At 57.3% G+C, this 16,748-nt stretch overlaps 2 protein-coding genes across 2 annotated transcripts; both read right to left on the minus strand.

The window, feature by feature from the left end:
- Positions 1–1,912: 1,912 nt before the first annotated feature.
- On the minus strand, positions 1,913–3,669 carry HOXB1 (homeobox B1; the record flags this gene model as incomplete). Its single annotated transcript, XM_082297441.1, has 2 exons — positions 1,913–2,496; positions 3,093–3,669. The coding sequence occupies 2 exons, from the start codon at positions 3,667–3,669 to the stop codon at positions 2,171–2,173; spliced, it is 903 nt and encodes a 300-aa protein (XP_082153567.1). The 3' UTR covers positions 1,913–2,170.
- Positions 3,670–12,136: 8,467 nt separating this feature from the next.
- HOXB2 (homeobox B2) lies at positions 12,137–14,413 on the minus strand (the record flags this gene model as incomplete). The annotated part of the gene is made up of 2 exons (XM_082297414.1): positions 12,137–12,964; positions 14,026–14,413. The coding sequence occupies 2 exons, from the start codon at positions 14,411–14,413 to the stop codon at positions 12,396–12,398; spliced, it is 957 nt and encodes a 318-aa protein (XP_082153540.1). The 3' UTR covers positions 12,137–12,395.
- Positions 14,414–16,748: the final 2,335 nt, after the last annotated feature.

Raw genomic sequence — 16,748 nt, forward strand, 5'->3', positions numbered from 1 at the left:
GTTCCAGCCCCGTGGGAGCAGCGCAGGGCACAGGGATGCTCGGGCGCGGGGTTTTTTTTTTGTTTGTTCTGGTGTTTTCCCCCTGACCTTTTGCAAACTGCGACTCTAAGGAAAGCCCCTTTTCACCTTTTCCCCTCTGTTTTTTTTTTTTTTCTCCCCCTCTTATCTCTGAGCTAATTGGGCACTCTAAAACCTTTTCTTCGGGGCCAGAGGAGTGTATTAGAGCGGGGAAGATTTTATCTGCGGGGGCAGAGCGATGCCCAGGGCCCTGCAGCAGCGCCGGGGCCGGGCTGCAGCCGCAGCAGGTACTTCCCTCATCCCTCACCCCTCGTCCCCCTGCCTCCCCCGCCGAGGAGATTTGCAAATTTGCCCAAGCCCGAACAATGGCTCCTCCTGGCAGCCCCTCTGTTTACTTGTTTAGAAATCCCAGAGGCGTTTCGAGGTAAAAAGGTCAGAGCTGGACCGGGCCCGCTGTTGCTCCCTCCCCGCCGGCCCCGCTCCGTCCCTCCCTGGAGGTAAAACCTGGAGGTTTTATTTATTCTCTGGAAAATCCCCTTTTAGGGCTCGCCTTGGGGGAGCTGAAGGGAATAAACCACATTTGATGCTTCGTTTCGGGGTTTGAGGCGCGTAAATTGTCCGGAAAAGTCCGGAACTCCTCCCGTCCCCACCCCGAGCCCGTCCCGGGTTCTGTGGCAGCTCCAGGGATGCAGAATTCCCGGAGTTTCCACACCGAGGATGATTTTCTGAACTCGTCAGGCCTCGCTGCGCTGGGAAATGAGCGGAGAACCCCACGCCGGAAGGGTTTTTATCCCTCCTGGCTTTGGGAAGCCAGGCCCGATCCTGCAGATGCCAGGGCGGGGCTCGGGGTGCGCCCGCAGGAAAAGGGATCGGCCCCTTTGTTTGGGAGCTTTGGAAGCAGCCGGAGACTCCTTCCTTCCTTCCTTCCTTCCTTCCTTCCCTCCTTCCTCCTTCCTTCCTCCTCCCTCCGAGCTCGGGCTGCCCCCGCCCCGCGCCCCGCAATTCCCAGAGATTCCCATCGGGTTGAAAAGCCGGGAGTTGCGGAAAAAGTCAACTTTATTGGGCTGAGGTAGTTCCATGTCGGGGGAGGGAGCGGGAGGGGGAACGGGAGATTCCGCTGGAGGAACCGCTCGGGTTTGGCCGAGAATTCAAACCATTTTTAACAGCACTCGCCCTGGTTTTCCCTTCTCGAACTCCTCGCGAGGGAGGCAGGGAGGGCGTTTGGGTTGGAGCGCGGCTTTATCTGGCTCTGATAAGCCTGAGAGGGTGCGGGGTGCGAGGAACGCGCTCCGAGCTTTGAGGCTGTCGGGAGCACAAATAAATCGCGGCCCCCCCGCAGCCTTGTCCCCATCCACCCTCCTGCGACAGCCCCCAAAGCCCCCCGAGCTCAGCCTGGGCTCCTTTTCCCTGATAACACAAATCACACTTTCCCCCCCCGCCCCGCTCCTTCCTCCTCCGCCGGCAGCAGCAAAAAACGCGTGGACAACAGCAACAAAAAAAACCCTGTAAAGCAGAAATAGTGCAAAGTGGGAGCAGAAATTTCCTTTTTTTCTTTTTTTTTTTTTTTTCCTCTTTTTCCTCGGGGTTTGGGTCTTTGCAGAGGCCTCGAGCGTCTTGAGCGCCTCAGGTCTCCTTCCAAGATACACAAACAGGAAGTAAAAGGGAAAGGAAGGGGGGGAAAAATGCCCAAAACTTTCTTTCCCCCTTTTTTTTTTTTTTTTTTTTTTTTAAACAATCTCGTAAGGAGGAAAAACGCATCGAGCGAGGGATTCGGGCAGGGGGAGGGGGGAAAAAAAAGTCGTTGTGCGCGTTTTTCAAAAGGGGGGAGAGAACTAAATTCGTTTTAAAGTTTGTCTGTAGTTGAAAGTGCAGTTCCTAGAGGGGAGGGAAGAGGAGAAACGTCCCTGAGACACGGAAATTGCTACGGACACAGGACACGGCCGCTCCTTGGGAGTCCAGCGCTTTCCAGAGGGGCTATAAATTAAGAGAGAGAGATGCGAGCGGGACCATCGGTGTCCCACGCGTGGGGACAGCCGGGGATGCTCGGAGGGACGCGCGGCTCCCCTGCCACGGGGTCGGGGCTGCCCGTGGGGGGCTCGTGTTCCTGCGGGGGGGCTCCGCAGCCCCTCGGGGACAGCCCCGGGCCGAGGTTTCAGGAGGAGCCCGAGCTGGGGGAGGCCTCAGGGGAGGTGCAGTTGGACTGATCCGAGGCTTCGGCCGCTTCCTTCGCCGCCCTGCAGGCAGCGGCCGGGGCGAGCCCTTCCTTTTCCCTCTTCTTCTGCTTCATCCGCCTGTTCTGGAACCAGATCTTGACCTGGGTTTCGTTGAGCTCCAGGGTGGCGGCGATCTCCACCCTGCGGGCCCGGGTCAGGTACTTGTTGAAGTGGAACTCCTTCTCCAGCTCCGTCAGCTGCTTGGTGCTGAAGTTGGTGCGGATGGCGTTGGGCTGCCCCAGGAGCCCGAACTCGGACGTTTTGCCTGCGAAGGACCCAAAAACACCAGGGCAGGAGCGGCCGGAGGAGCCCTCTCCCTGTGGAGCCTCCCCCGCGCCCCTTCTCCCTCCTCCTCCTCCCTCGCCCGCGGCTCCGCGCTCCCTCCCGGCTCCTCACAGCCACCCCCGGCCCAGGCTCCGCTTTTCCCCTTGGAACCATCCCTTGCATCCTCCCGGAACCCGCGGGAGCGCTGGACGTGCGCGGGAAGGGGTGGAAGGGGAGGGAGAGGGTGATGATGGCGGGGGGAGGAGGAGGGAAGGCCGTGATTTAAGGAAGATCGTGGGGAAGGAAGTTGAACAATAGAGGAGGGGATGGAAGCCACGGCTGCGGAAGGAGCAGGAAGCGCCGAGCGTTTCCTACTCCGAGCTGAGCTTAACTCAGCCCTGGGCCTGCGGGAAGCCGAGCTTAGGGACGCTCCATCGGATGTGGCTGGCAAAGCTCTGTGTGGGGTTTAAAAAGAAAGACCCCCAAACCCCAAACGAACGCAACCCAAACCCAAACCCGCTGAGTCCAGATCCCGCGGAAGGCAACATTTCCCGGTCCCCCACCACGCCGGGGTGGGGCCCCTGTCCCCAAACTCACCTGTTTTGGGGGGGTTCCTCTTCACCCTCATCCAGTCGAAGGTCTGCGCCGCGCCGGCGTTGGGGCACGGCTCGGGGGGGCCCGGCGGCTCCTGCTCCTCGTGCAGAGAAGGCGAGAGGCCGCCGTAAAGGCCGGGCAGGTACCCGGGCTGCTCCTGCCCGAACAGCGGCTGCTGCTGGAACTGCCCCGCGGCCCCGCAGTAGCTCTCGGCCAGGCCGGATCCCAATCCCGTGCCCGAGGGATACCCGGCCGCTTGGAAGTACGGCCCGTCCGCGTCCTGCTGGCCGAGGTAGAGCTGCTGGTGGCCGTAGCCGGGGCCGCCGGCCTGCGCTGGGTAGCCCGGGGTAGTCCCAGCGAAGGGGCCCGAGCGGCCGCAGGAGGGAGGGTGGAAGCTCTGCTGGGGGAGATGCGCGACAGCGGCCGCGGTGCCCGGCAGGCCGAAGCTCAAAGTGTCACTGCCGGGGCTACCTGAGCACGGGGGGAAGGAAGGGGAGCCCGGCTCTAAGTGGTGGTAGGCGCCCGTCCCGCGGTTACAAATTGCGTACTCTAAGAAGGAGTTCATCCTGGTATTGTCCATCTGCCACTGATGGAGGAGGGTCAGCCTGTTTTGGGGGGGATCCCGCCTGCCCTACAACCTTTGGGTAGTATGTCAAAGCTGTAAAACTTCCTTCCAGGCATCGCCGGCCCGCGAACCCCGCAGCCCTCGGCGGGGCCGGGGGGGACCCGCGGGCGGGGCGGGCACGGAGCGGGCCCAGCCCAATGAGCGCGGGGCTCCCGAAGTTTGTCCCAGCTCCGGGCTCATCCATCAAGGGCCTGACATTTGCATGACAAAGGGGCTTCAATCAAACCCTGCCCATCAATCTGATAACAACACGGACGCGTCAAAATCTTTCCTCAAAGACTTTAGAAGAGAGCAGCGAGGTGGGGTGCGGGGAGGTGCAGAGGGGCTGGGGGAAGGATTGGAATGACCCGCGAGTGTTTTAAGTGCTAAAAAGGCCCCCGAGTTATGCGAGGAGCCGATTTCAGGCAGAACTTCCCCTCTCCCCGACTTAAAAAGGTTTTCCCCGATGCCGGCTCCGTGTGAGAAAGAGAAAAGAGGAAGAGGGGATGGGGAGGTGTGACCGCCCTGCGCCCATAAACACAAAGGGATGCGCTTTTATTCACTTGGAAACTCTTCCCGACAAAGTGCCTTGGGTCGCGCTTGGCCTTTTCCGGGATGAGGAGTCCGCTAAAAGCTCCCAAGAAAAATCCGCTCCATTTTCGCTTTAATTTCGCCACACGGGCTTTGTGTCCGGGGTAAAAGCACCGTAATTAGATCAATATTCTAATGAGGCGGCGAAATAAAGTTACGGGGAGACAGAATGGCTTTTGTTGGAGCGATGCCATGGCCCGGCCTGGCAATTACGGGAACGGAACTGAAACCGATCCCCGTGTCCGCCTCGGGATCTGCCCGTCCATCCACGCACCCGCACACTTCCTACCAACACCAATTTCTAGGGGTTTTAAGCAATTGTGGGGCACTAAGCTCGGCTTTGCTGGTTTGATCTCGGCTCGGATGCGCGGCCAGGCCGGAGCAGGGTCCAGCTGAGGAGGAGGTGGGCAGAGCCGGCCTCCAGCCCGGCCACTCGGGCGCTCAGAGAATGGGAACATAGGTAGGCAACATTTATTTACTTGTTGGCGGAAGGGAGACAAGAGCACCCAACAATCCGACGCCCACAGTCATTTGTTACTTGTCAGGATATTTACTGCTCGGCCACACTCCCAGAAGGACCAGGAGGGCTCTGCTCCCTCTCTCTCCTCTCTCTCCCTCTCTCTCTTTTACCCCAGGCCAAAAGTTCACTTTGAAAGGCAAACCCGCGTCCTTTCGCTGCGAGCTTCGGCTGATGCAACACGTTGGGGGAACGTTTGCTGAGAAATTTCAGCCCAGGCAGCCCCGGCATCAACGTTTTCCCTTCCTTCCAATCCCTCCCCCGAAGGAAAACTCGACTTTTAGCCAGTTGCAGCTCCCATCCTTCAATAAAAAAATAATAATGACATTTTCCAGAGCTGCGCGCCCATTTATTCATTCATTCCGCCGACTTTGCTGATGCTGAGAGACTCGGGAATAAAACATTTTGGGTTGCGAACGTTCTCCAAAACTCTCTGCCTCCTTCTTTGCATAAAGTGAATGTAAAGATTCAGAGCAACTCTCCCGTCGTTCCCCTCGCAAGAGAAATCGATTTCTAATTTGATTCCTTTTATATTTCGTTGCGTCCGCGTTTAAATGGATGTCTCGGAGATGATTCATGGCTGTAAAATGAAAAAAAGGAAAGGGTGGATGTTTATTTCAGCCTCGAATCAATCGTTTCGTGCTGTCTGATGGTTTTCCGCCCTGATCTCACTCCGCTGGTGCATCAGGGGGATGTTCGATGTCACTAAAATTGAGAAAAATCCCTGATCCCGAGCTGTGGAGGGGAAACTTTTCCTGCGCGTCCTCTCAGCGAAGCCTAAATTAGAGCTGAGGCGGCCCTGGGGTGCAAACACCGAATTTCTCTGCTGCGTGGAGAGATCGGATGGGACCGGGGTCAGAATTTGAGCCACGATTGCTCAAACTCTGCAAAATTCTGCAAAGCTCCCGAGCCGGGGACGAGCCGCGGGGCTGGGGACGGCGGGGTGGGGACGTGGAATTTTGGGGGCGGATTCCCTGGAATCACTTTGGGAAAGGCTTTTCTTGGTCCCTCCGTGGAGCCGACGGTCGGATGAGGGCTGAGACGGGGTGGAGGTGGAGATGGAGCCGAGGAGAGGATGCGGGGCTGGAGTCACTTTGGGAAAGTCGCTTTTTTTGGGTCCCTCTCTGCGTGTAACCCCAGGTGAAGGAAAAAGGGGCCGATTTCTCCCCAGAAATGGTCGCCACCTTGTCCCCGCTGCTCGCCCCCGGCTGCTCCTCCCCGCAGCCCCTCGGGCCGTACCTGCCGGGGGCAGGGAACACCGGGACAAGCCGGGATGGAAGACGGGGCCGCGTTCCCAACCCTCTCCCGGGGCCTGGGGATCCCTTCCCGGCGCTCCCAGGATGCTCCGTCCCCACCCTCCGCGCTCCTCTCCGGCCCCGGCTTCTCCAAAGTCACATATTCTGCCCCAAAACGGTGGCTTGTGGGGACTGCTTTGGGAAGCCGCAGCACCCAAGTGGGTGCAGAGATTCTGGGAATCACTTGGGAACTGAAATTTCCTTTGTGTCCTCTTGCCCTACACCAAATTTCTGCTGCTGTTGTTGCTATTATTATTAATAATTAGTTTTAATTGCCCTTGCGGAAGTGCGGAACTTCAGTTCAGACCTTCGTAACCCGCTGGACAAAGAAATATCAGCTTATTTTTAACAACCAAGCCCCGACTGAGCCTCTTTCTGTCCTTGACCCTTTTATTTATTCCTTTCGAACCTCCTTTATGGGGAGCTGAGAGAGGGAAGGCGGTCAAGGAAAAAAGTGTGGCTGGAGATTCCCAACTGCCCAGAGCTCGGTGCTACCCTCCCTCGGCCTCTCATTTATCCATTCTTTGATTTTCACCGCAGCACCGGGGGCGACAGGGAGTTATCCCTCCTCTCGGGCACAGTTTGGGGATTAAAACGAAATATCCGGGCGTGGATGAGGATGAGGGCGGGGTGAATTCCCAGCTCTGGTTCCCGGGAGGAGAAGCTGCGCTGTCCCGTGGGAGGCAGAGGGGGGAAATTCCCTGCTCCAGATCCCACGGAGCCGCTTCCCCGCGGCTGAGGAGGGCCCGGAGCGCTCCAGGAGCTGCCACCCCAAACCTCGGGCTTGGAGCCGAGCGCGGGCAGGGGATGAGGAGGGCACAGCGGGCACGGCAGCGTTTTGGGCCGGAGCTCTCGGTGCCACCAAAGCCACCCCCTGTCCTTGTCCCCTCCGTCCAGCCCGGGGCACTCGCTGTGACAAAAATCTTCGCTGTCCCCGAGTGGAAACACGGCCCCGTCTCTCCTGAATCAGCCAGAGGGGTTTCGGCCCTGCGGGAGAACCCCCCGCTTTTGTTTCAACCCCATGGAAGCATCTGGGTTTTAAATCTGGATTCTAAATCTGGGCTTTAAATCTGGATTCTAAATCTTGATTTTTAAATCTTGATTTCAAATCTCGATTTTTAAATCTTGATTTTAAATCTCGATTTTAAGTCTTGATTCTTAAATCTTGATTTTAAACATTTTAAACAAGCTTTGCTTGAGAGCAGCTTCTCCCCCTGAGGGGCACAAAGCGACTCCCCGGACCCCGAGGCTGCAGCATCCCGGGGGAAAGAGGGAGGGAAGATCCATCCCTGCCCCAAAAAGGGGCTTAATTTGCTTTTAAACCACTCTCCTGGCGCGGGGGAGAATCGCGTTCCTCCAAAGGAAATTTGTGGGAGCACCTCCTGTAAGAAATCTTTTCCCGAGACAAACCAGGGAGAGGAGGCAGAGGAGGAACGAGGCATTTCCAAAGGCTCCGGAGTGTTCAGATGCTTCGTTTTTGGCGTTAAAAATAACCCTCGGCGGAGAAAGTTGGTGTCGTGCGTAAGAAATGTCACTCGTGGCTCCTGGCGGGGTGATTTATAAGGAGCGGGGCTGCGAGTTTGGCTGAGGACTCGGTGATCACCAAAAGGACTTGACAGCGGAATTTATGGCCCCGGCATGGGGCTGGGCGAGCTCCCGGCCCGCTCGGCTGCTCCTGGGGGGGAAAAAACTGCAGAGGGGGAATAAAAGGAGCGCATCGGGGAAATACTGCGGGGTTCGGGAGTCCAAAGAGGCGCAGGAGGGACTTAATGAGTTACAAGCACCGGGTTATCCGCAGGAAAAGCCCAGGTAATTAGGAGAAAGTAGAATAATTGTTCAAGGGGTGGGGACAGGCGGAGGGTCCCGAGGTCCCCGCACAGGGACGCTCCGCAGGTGCTCAGCAGCCCCCGGGAGGGATGGGACACTTGGGCCACTTGGGACATTTGGGACACTTGGGCCACTTGGGACATTTGGGGCACTTGGGCCACTCGGGCCAGGGCCGCGCCTGGAGCTCTGCGTTTCCCCAGCACCTCCTGGAGTGGAAGATTGTGTGAAAATCTCCCGATTTTCCCATTTTTCCTCTTTTCAGGGTGGCCCAGACCCCTGAAACCCCGCCTCCTTCAGCGCCAAGGGATCAAATTCCTCCTCCGCTGGCTCGGGGAATCCTGTCCTGCTTCCCTGGAAATCCCCTCGGCCTTTTCCATGGGCTGCAGTGAGGCTGGAGCCCGGCTCGTCCCATTAATGAGGTTCATTTGCGTGTTTTTTACTGGGCGAGGGTAGAGAGGAGGGGTCTGGGACTCCTGCCCCCGGGTCCCAAATCCCTCGGGATTCATCCAGATCCCGAACGCAGGCCCTGCCGCGCTCGCTCCTCACCCCGCCCTCCAACAAGCGCATGAATTAATTAACATCTTCATCAATCGCTGGTATGAGCAGCTCGGCTTTATCGATATCAAACAGCGCTGAGGTAACGGGGACCTCGCTGGGGTGGAGAACCAGATCCAATGGGACGAGCTGGGGCGAATCTTTGGTTTCTTCCCATTTTTTCCCCCTCTATTTTCACCTTGCAGCGAGGAAAAAAATCACCGGGATGGATGCGGGAGGTTCCGGGACACGAGCAGGGCAAGGTTTGCTCTCCCAGCTCCTCCTTTTTATTGGTGGAGGAGCTTTGGGAGAGCTGCGGACTGGGATGCGATGAAAAACTGGAACACGATGCTACAGCTCAGCCGGGGAGAGGAACATTCCCGGAAAAGCAGCAGAATTCCCAGGAGAAGTCAACTCTTCCCGCCTCCCAGGCCCGATTCCCGATTGGCCTTTTCCTCCACGGAAGATCTTCCCGCGTTGTTCCAGCACCTCCAGGCCTTCGAGGAGCTCTTCAGCAAACACATCCCCCGCCAGGAGCAGCACAAAATAAATATTACCTCAGCAGCCCCGCCAACACGTGCGGGCGCCGCTCATTTGCATATTCCCGGCTTAATAATCGCCAGGCAATTGCGGTGTTTTGACAACAATCAAGGGCTGAATATGCTTAATATGCTTAATACGCTTAATATATGCCCTCCAGTTGCGCGGAACAGAAGGGCAGCGTTGCAAATATTCGCTCCCCATTTGTTTGACATTTCGAAGAAGGTAAAGAATGGCTGAACTAATGGCGGAATCTTACAGCCATTCAATAATTTAGATTTTATTGAATATTCCCCTTCTCCTCTCCGACATTTCAGTCTTGCTAATTAGGACAAATAAGAAGGGGCCTGCTGTTAGCAGGGATAATAACTGGCGAGCTTCCATTTATTAAGTCACTTTCCGTGGGTGTAGAATTGATCTGTGGCTGTGACTGGCATCCCTTCCCCAGACCTGCAGCGACTTCGGGAAGTCATTACAGGGCCCTCGTTAGGGATTTGTATCGATGAGGGCTCGGGGTTTAATTTTGGGGGGGGGGGGGGTCCTGGGACCCCTTTCCACGCCCCCCATCCCTGTCCCTTCGCCGGGGGAAGGGGGGGTCCCGTGCAGGGGGATCCCTCTTGTCCCCTCCCTCGGCCTCGCCCTTCCCCTCCTCCCTTCCCCACGGCGGGAAGGGCGTGTGCGTGTGGAAATCCGCTGCTTTAGGATATTTCCCCTCATTTTTTTTTTTAGGCTGGATAAGGAGGCGCCGTCCCCGGGGAGGCCGAAGGGATGCGCAGACCCCCAGAGCCAGCCCAGGGCAGGGCCGAGCTGCCCCCGAGCCTCCCATTCCCATTCTCGCGGAGCTCCCAGCACGCCTGGAATGGGGCTGGCGAGGGGGAGGAGGAGGCGAGAGGGGAAATCTGGGAAGCGCTGGAACAAATGGCGCTTTGATAGACAAGGTCTGGCAGTGCCAACGCCGCCGCCGAGCGCGTTCCAGAAGCCGGAGATATTAAATAAACTTAAAGATAATGAATAGCCTTCTGTGGCGCTCCTCGGGCTGCGCCCGGGCTCTCCTGCCCCCCGCAACTCGAGACTCGGGGACTCTCGGAGCGGAGAGGAGGCGGTGAGAGAGGGCAGGGGGGTGCTGATGGCTCCCAGGCGGGGATGCGAGGGAAAACTCGGCTCCAGCAGCGCCAGCCGCGCACCAGGCGCTGCCTTTTATTGATGGGAAGGTGTTAAGCGACGTTGGCGTGAATATTTAATCGCCATCCGCGCCGGTGCTGCGGGTAAAGCTCGCTCCTTTCCCGGGAATCGCCGGCTCCTTCGGTGGGAAAAGCGCCTGGCGAGATTATTGGGAATAAAAAGGTGGCCGTAAAAGCGACCCCCCTCCTCTTTGTTCGAGCGGAAGGAGAGAATCCGCAGCTTCCAACAGCAATTTCCAAAACATCTGTCGAGGCTTTGCTTTCCTTATTTCACTTTTATTTCTTTTTACGGCCCGGAGTGGAAATCCAGCCCGGCTCCGCTGCTTTTAACCCCAAATAAAAGATCAGGCGGCCACGCCGAAGTTTCCCGGGCTCCAAGCGTTCCCTGGAGAAAGGGGATGACCCCACCCGGGCACCGAAAACACCAAACCCAACCCAAAAATCAGTGGGGGGACCCCCCAAAGGCAGCAGAAGGCGAACTGGGGGCCTGGGCTTTGCCTAACCCTACAAAAAGGTGCTGGGGGCAGCTTCTCGGCTACTCCGCGCATTTTAAGGGTCCCCCCTCAGCCTCTCGCCCCTCGCCCCGCTTTCCCCATCCCCCGGCTTCTCCTTTCCGCGCTCCTTTGGCACAAACCCCTCCTGGACGCCTCCCAAAATCCGGGCCGCGCCCGAGGAAACCCCGGTGACCGAGCAGAGACGCGCCGTGATTGATTTGGGGTGGCAGCGCCGCTGAGCCCTTCTCATCATCCAGGAGCCTCCCCCAAACCCCCCTCACCCCTCCCCATCCCCCCCACCCCGGCAGATAAATTTGGGGTTTAAAGTCACGCGTCGGGAGAAAGGTTTTGAAGGGATCCACGAGCCGCGGGAGCAGCAGAAATCCCGGAGGGAGCTCCCGGATCCAGGGGGTTTGGGGTTGGTGCGGCTGGAAAAGAGCAGAGGAAAAAAGAAAGGCCCCTCTCAGGCCCGTCTCTTACCCCTCCTTCTCCTCTAACGTTTATTTGCTGACCCAAACGCCCTCCCCGCGTGGATTTTTGAGCTTTCACTCAAAATCCTCGTTTTTCCCTCGTTTTTGTTTTTTTGGGTTTCTTTGGGTTTTTTTTTTTTTTGCAGCCCGGGACGTTCCGAGCCGCAGCAACTGCGGCGTGGCCCGGCCGGATTCTGGGCTGCGAGAGAAAGGAGGAGGAGGAGGAGGAGGAGGAGGAGGGTTGGGATGAAGGGAGGGATGTGGGAGGCAGGGAATGGCCCCGGAATCCGCGTGGGCTCCGCGCAGCCCCCGCGCCTCTCCCGGCGCTGCCTTTGTGTTGGTTTTCCATCTCTTTATCCCTGGGTTGTTTTTTTTTTTTTTTCTTCTTTCCTTAAGGGAGGGGATTTTTCCGTCAGGGAAATAGAACCGCAAACGTGAAAATTAGAAAGAAATGGCCCCGCTCGGATTTCATAAAATAAATAAATAAATCAACACCAAGCTCAAGGAGAATTAAAACAGAGCCAATGCTGGAAATATTTCCCGGAGCCTCTGGAATTGTTGGTTGGGAGAGATTCCTTTTGTTTCCTCTCAGGGCACACGAGGAGATTATTAAAGCTCATTACAAAGCGGGAAAAGAGGAAGGCGAATGATTTATGGAGAAAAACAAAAACAGCGCCCTTTGGAATGAAATACGGAGCATCGCTGGTTTTATAAAGACATTTATTTACTCTATGAAAATAATATACAATAAATAATTTGCCCTTTGCTATGAAAGGATTTGAATAAATAGGCTACATCTAAAACGTAAAAAGAGGAAGGAAATTTCCCCTGATTTCTTTTTTTTCTTTTTTTTTTTTTTTAATTTATTTTTATTACGAAATCTAAAATCTCGTTCTGATTCCTGAGAAAGTCGCTGGGAGGATTTACAAATATTTTTTTTCTCTCTCTCTCTCTCCAGGGCTGACATCTCCGCTGTGCGTGAGAACTACCGGCTGCTTCCTTTGAAATAAATAAGGGGACAAAAATAAATAAAACTACCATCAAATACCTGCATTTTAGCAAAACTCGGGCCGCTAAATGAGTGTTGGGAGGGCGATTTGGGTCTCACGGAGTTTTAGGAGGGAAGTGGGAGGAGGCGACTGAATGAGAAATGGCTTGAGGTTGATTTAGGGCGGATTTTGGGGCGCTGGCAGCGGCCGGGCTGGGGCTGGTGGCCCCAAACACCCGGGTGGGATGGGAGGGACAGGAGGCCGCTATTGGAAATTGAAATGTTGCAGGTCTATGGTACAAAGTGCGCTCGTAAAAAACTCCAGCTCCTCCTCGGAGAAGCGCAGGGGGCTCTCCAAGGAGCCGTGGGCAGCGGGGGAAAACCCCTGGGAAAGCTGCAGGCACGGCTCGGCCGGGAACAGGCTCAGCTCCGGCAGCACGGGAGACTCGCAACCAGCGCTGCCCTCGCCCGCGGCCACCCCGGGCGGCTCCGCGCTCGCCCCCGCGCTCCCTCCGCGCTCCGGGGCTGTCCCCAAGCCGGGGCTGCCCTCGGGCTCCTCGGCGGGGTCACTGCCCTCGTCCAGGCCGGGGAAGGGCAGCTCCCCGTCCGGGGTTTCTTTGTGCTGCGTTTGCCTCTTGTGCTTCATGCGGCGGTTCTGGAACCACACCTTGACCTGGCGCTCGGTGAGGTCGAGCAGCGCCGCGATCTCCACGCGCCGGGGCCTGCAGAGGTATTTGTTGAAGTGGAATTCCTTCTCCAGCTCCAGCAGCTGCGTGTTGGTGTAGGCGGTGCGGAGCCTCCTGGAGCCGCTGCTGTCCGCCAGCCCCGGCGTGTCTGGAACACACGGGGGGGAAAAAATTTGTCACCAGCGAGGACGAGCCGAGGGGCTGGAGCCGTCCCCTCGCTCGCTGCCGCCGGCTCGAACGGGCGCGGGGGAGCCGCTCCGGGATGGAGGAGGATTGGGAATCTCCCCCCCGCTCCCCTCGCCTCGAGGAGGAGAAGGGATTTTGCTGCCCTGGCCTCTCCCTTCAGAGCCCTTCCCTCTCTGCCACCCTGGCGGATAAAGGGAATTTCAAACCGTTCCTTCTTTCCCTTTTTTTTTTTTTTTTTTTTTTTTTTTGCCCTTTCCCGGTGCTCCGGGCCGGGCGCTTTGATTTCATCATTCCGGTTTTTTCCGCGGCCAATGAGCTCCGGTGTCCGCCCTGCTCCTGCCCGAGCGCTCACCTGAGCCGCGCCTCGCAAATCCTGGAACGGCCAATTGTTCCTCCAACACTTCATCCCGAGGGAAAGAGGCTCCCCGGCCGCTGCAGCGAGAGGCTGCTCCTTTTTGGGGGGGGCTCGGGGAGGGTTTGGGGGTGCAAGAATTCCGTTCTGCAGGATGCTGAGAGCCCAGCCCTCGCTCTTTCACCTCCCCACCCTGCTGCCAGCAGCCCCCGCGTTCCCCACCCATTTTCTCTCCCCCCTCCGCACTTCTTTGGGGTTTTGTTGTCTTCGCTTTCTCCTCTTTTTTCTTTTCCCTTTCTTTCCCCCCCTCCCCCGTAGGCTGTAAAAAAATGCAGGGCTGGCAGAGAAAACCAAACAAACGGAGCTGCAAACCCCCCCCCCCCCTCCCCAGCCGCATCCCCCCGGCTCCCCCGGCCCCTTCTCCCTCCCGGCTTTGGCAGAAGTCGCAGCAATTTGTTCTTTTTATTCGCGGGGGGAGGGAGGAGGCAGCAGAGCCCCCCCGGGCCGGGGACATCGCTCCGTGTATTTCACGCGTGACACTTTCGGGGGAGCCTCTCTGGGCTGGGGGGGCTGGGGTAGGGCTCTTTTGGGGCGGGGGGAGGAGGATTTTTTATTTCTCGGATCCTCTCCGAGTCCAGCGAACACCCCCTGACCCCCCTGGTGATACGAACCTGCGGGAGATCCTGCGGCAGGCACCGGCACCGAGGAAGATGATGGGGGGGACGAAGAGGACGGAGCCTGGGTGGTTTTCTTGGACGATTTCTTCTCCTTCATCCAAGGGAATTCCGCTGCCAAGGGGCCGGGCTGTGCCGGCGCCGGGGGCTGGGGTTGGAGCAGGCCATGGGATGCTCTTTTTTGGCTCCTCGGTCGTGCCTGGCTGCCAGAACAAGGATTCAGGCTTTGGAGGACGGTTTGCTCAAAAGGAGGAGGAATTAATGTCGAGTCCTTGATTGATGAAGTTTGAAATGTCTCCAGGACAGCGGGAAGAGACGTCAGGCACTCTGCGAGCGAAGGCTGGCTATTTATAAACCCGATCTCCCTCTCAAATTCAAAATTCATGGCTTTTCCAGGGCCCAGGGTTTAAAAAGAGGGAGGGGGGGGGGGGGGGGAAGGAGGAGGAGGAGGAGGAGGAGGAGGGGGAGAGAAATCTGAGGGCCTCGGTTTTTGATGGCGGGGATGATGACGGTCCTCGGGCTTTTTATAATTGTTATATTGCTGATAATACAGGCGGAGGGGGACCTTGCTCTGCTAAACTCGAGGCTGGGGCGAAATTGCAGCCAATTCCTCGTCACGTGGGCGGCCCTGGCCAATGGCGGGCGGGGCCTGGTGGCAAACAGAAAGCATTATTTTCTTTAATTGATTTAAAAAAAAAAAAAAAAAAAAGAGAGAGAGAGAGAGGGAGAGAGAGAGAGGAACCCCAGAAAGGCCAACAGCACCCAGCGCCACCCCGGTGCCATCACCCCTTCCCGGCTGGGGGGTGTGGGCAGGGATTGCATTCCCTGCCTGTCCCTCCTGATGCTCCCTGTCCTTCCCGATGCTCCCTGTCCTGCCTGTGCCTCTTTCCTGACATTCCCTGTCCTTCCTGATGCTCCCTGTCCCTCCTGATGCTCCCTGTCCTGCCTGTGCTTCTTTCCTGGCATTCCCTGTCCTTCCCGATGCTCTCTGTCCTTCCCGATGCTCCCTGTCCTTCTTCCTGTCCTGCCCCACGCTCCCTGTGCTTTCTGCCAGGCCTGCTGCTCCGTGCCCCTCCTGTCTTCCTGATGCTTCCCGTCCTTCCTGTCCTTCCCGATGTCCCCTATCCTTCCTATCCTGCCTGATGCTCCTCGTCCTGCCTGCCCTGCCTGCCCTTCCTGATGCTCCCTGGCCTTCCTGAAGGCCCTGGTCCTTCCTGATGTTCCCTTCCTTCCTCTGCCTCCTTTCCTGCCTGTCCTTCCTGACGCTCCCTGTCCTGCCATTCCTGTCTTCCCTGCTTTCCCTGCCTGTCCTTCCTGATCCTCCCTGTCCTTCCTGATGCTCCCTATCCTTCCATTCCTGCCATTCCTGTCTTCCCTGCTTTCCCTGCTTTCCCTGCCTGTCCTTCCTGATGCTCCCTGTCCTTCCTGAAGGCCCTGGTCTTTCCTGATGTTCCCTTCCTTCCTCTGCCTCCTTTCCTGCCTGTCCTTCCTGACGCTCCCTGTCCTGCCTGCTCTCCGTGTCTTGCCCGTGTTTCTTCCCCTGCCTCTCCTGCCTTCCCTGCCTGTGCTTCCTGCCCTGTCCTTCCCGACCCTCCCCGTCCTTCCCGATCCTCCCTGTCCTTCCCGACCCTCCCTGTCCTGCCTCTCCTGCCTCTCCTGCCTGGTACTCCTTGTCCTGCCTGTTTCTTGCCCTTCCTGATGCTCCCTGTCCTCTCCTCGCTGCCCTCTCTGGTGCTCCCCATCCTGCCTGCTCTGCCTTCCCTGCCTGTGCTTTTTGTTCTGCCTTCTCTCCCCGTCCTCCCCGATGCTCCCCGTCCTTCCCGATGCTCCCTCTCCTGCTTTCCCTGCCCATCCTGCCCGCGCCCTGCCCGGCCCTGCCCGTTCCACCCCAGTGCCGCGCCAGGTGCCTCCAGCTGCGCTTCCCAGACTTTCCATCCCCAGGGTGAGAACCAACTGTGGGAAAAAGGGATTTTTTTTTCCCTCCTCCCTCCCTCCCGGACATTCACAGCTGGATCCCAGCTCCTGTTTCCACCTCACCCATTTATTGCAGCTCGGGAAGTCCGAGCCGCTGTGAGGGTTTGTCCTGGAGTTTGCGTTTGAGCCTGGATGTGAACCTTAGGAAATCAAGCGAGCTTTTAAGTCAAGTGTAGTTAAACCGGCCCGATTTACCGGTTTAAATTACCGTTAAAGAGCAGCCTAATCCTTCTTCCCAAGCCAGGCTTAATGGACCCTTTGCACTTTCCTTAAAGGCCAAACACGTTTTAAGGTCACGGATATCTCTGAAATCACATTTCTTCCTTCCCATCTCTTTTTTTACCCCGTCTCCAATAAGCAGCGCCACTTCCAGAGTTTACAAAATAAATAAATAAAATGAAAAAGTCATTTCCCAAGATCTTTTTTTTTTCCCCCCCCTTTCTTTCCCTCTTTAAAGTGCCCCGGGTCCACACAACCCGCAAAGAAGAGAGAAACCATCAATCTTTTCCTCCAAAGACTTTTGACAGCTCGGCCTGACTCACTTCGCAAAGAAATTTGGCTTTTGCCACGGAGTTCCCCAGCCCAGGGGAGATTTATAAACTTTAATCCGCGGGTCTCAAGCGAAGAAAGTCAAAATTTCGGGGAGGGGAGAGAAATAAAATTTAATCTGCCTGGCGGGGGGGGGGGGGGGGGGGGATGGGAACGGAGATTTTGGGGGCTTGTTCGAGCTCCAGTTCTCCCATTTT

The sequence above is a fragment of the Coloeus monedula genome, assembly GCF_965178545.1.
Source record: "Coloeus monedula genome assembly, chromosome: 26".
Lineage (NCBI taxonomy): Eukaryota > Metazoa > Chordata > Aves > Passeriformes > Corvidae > Coloeus > Coloeus monedula.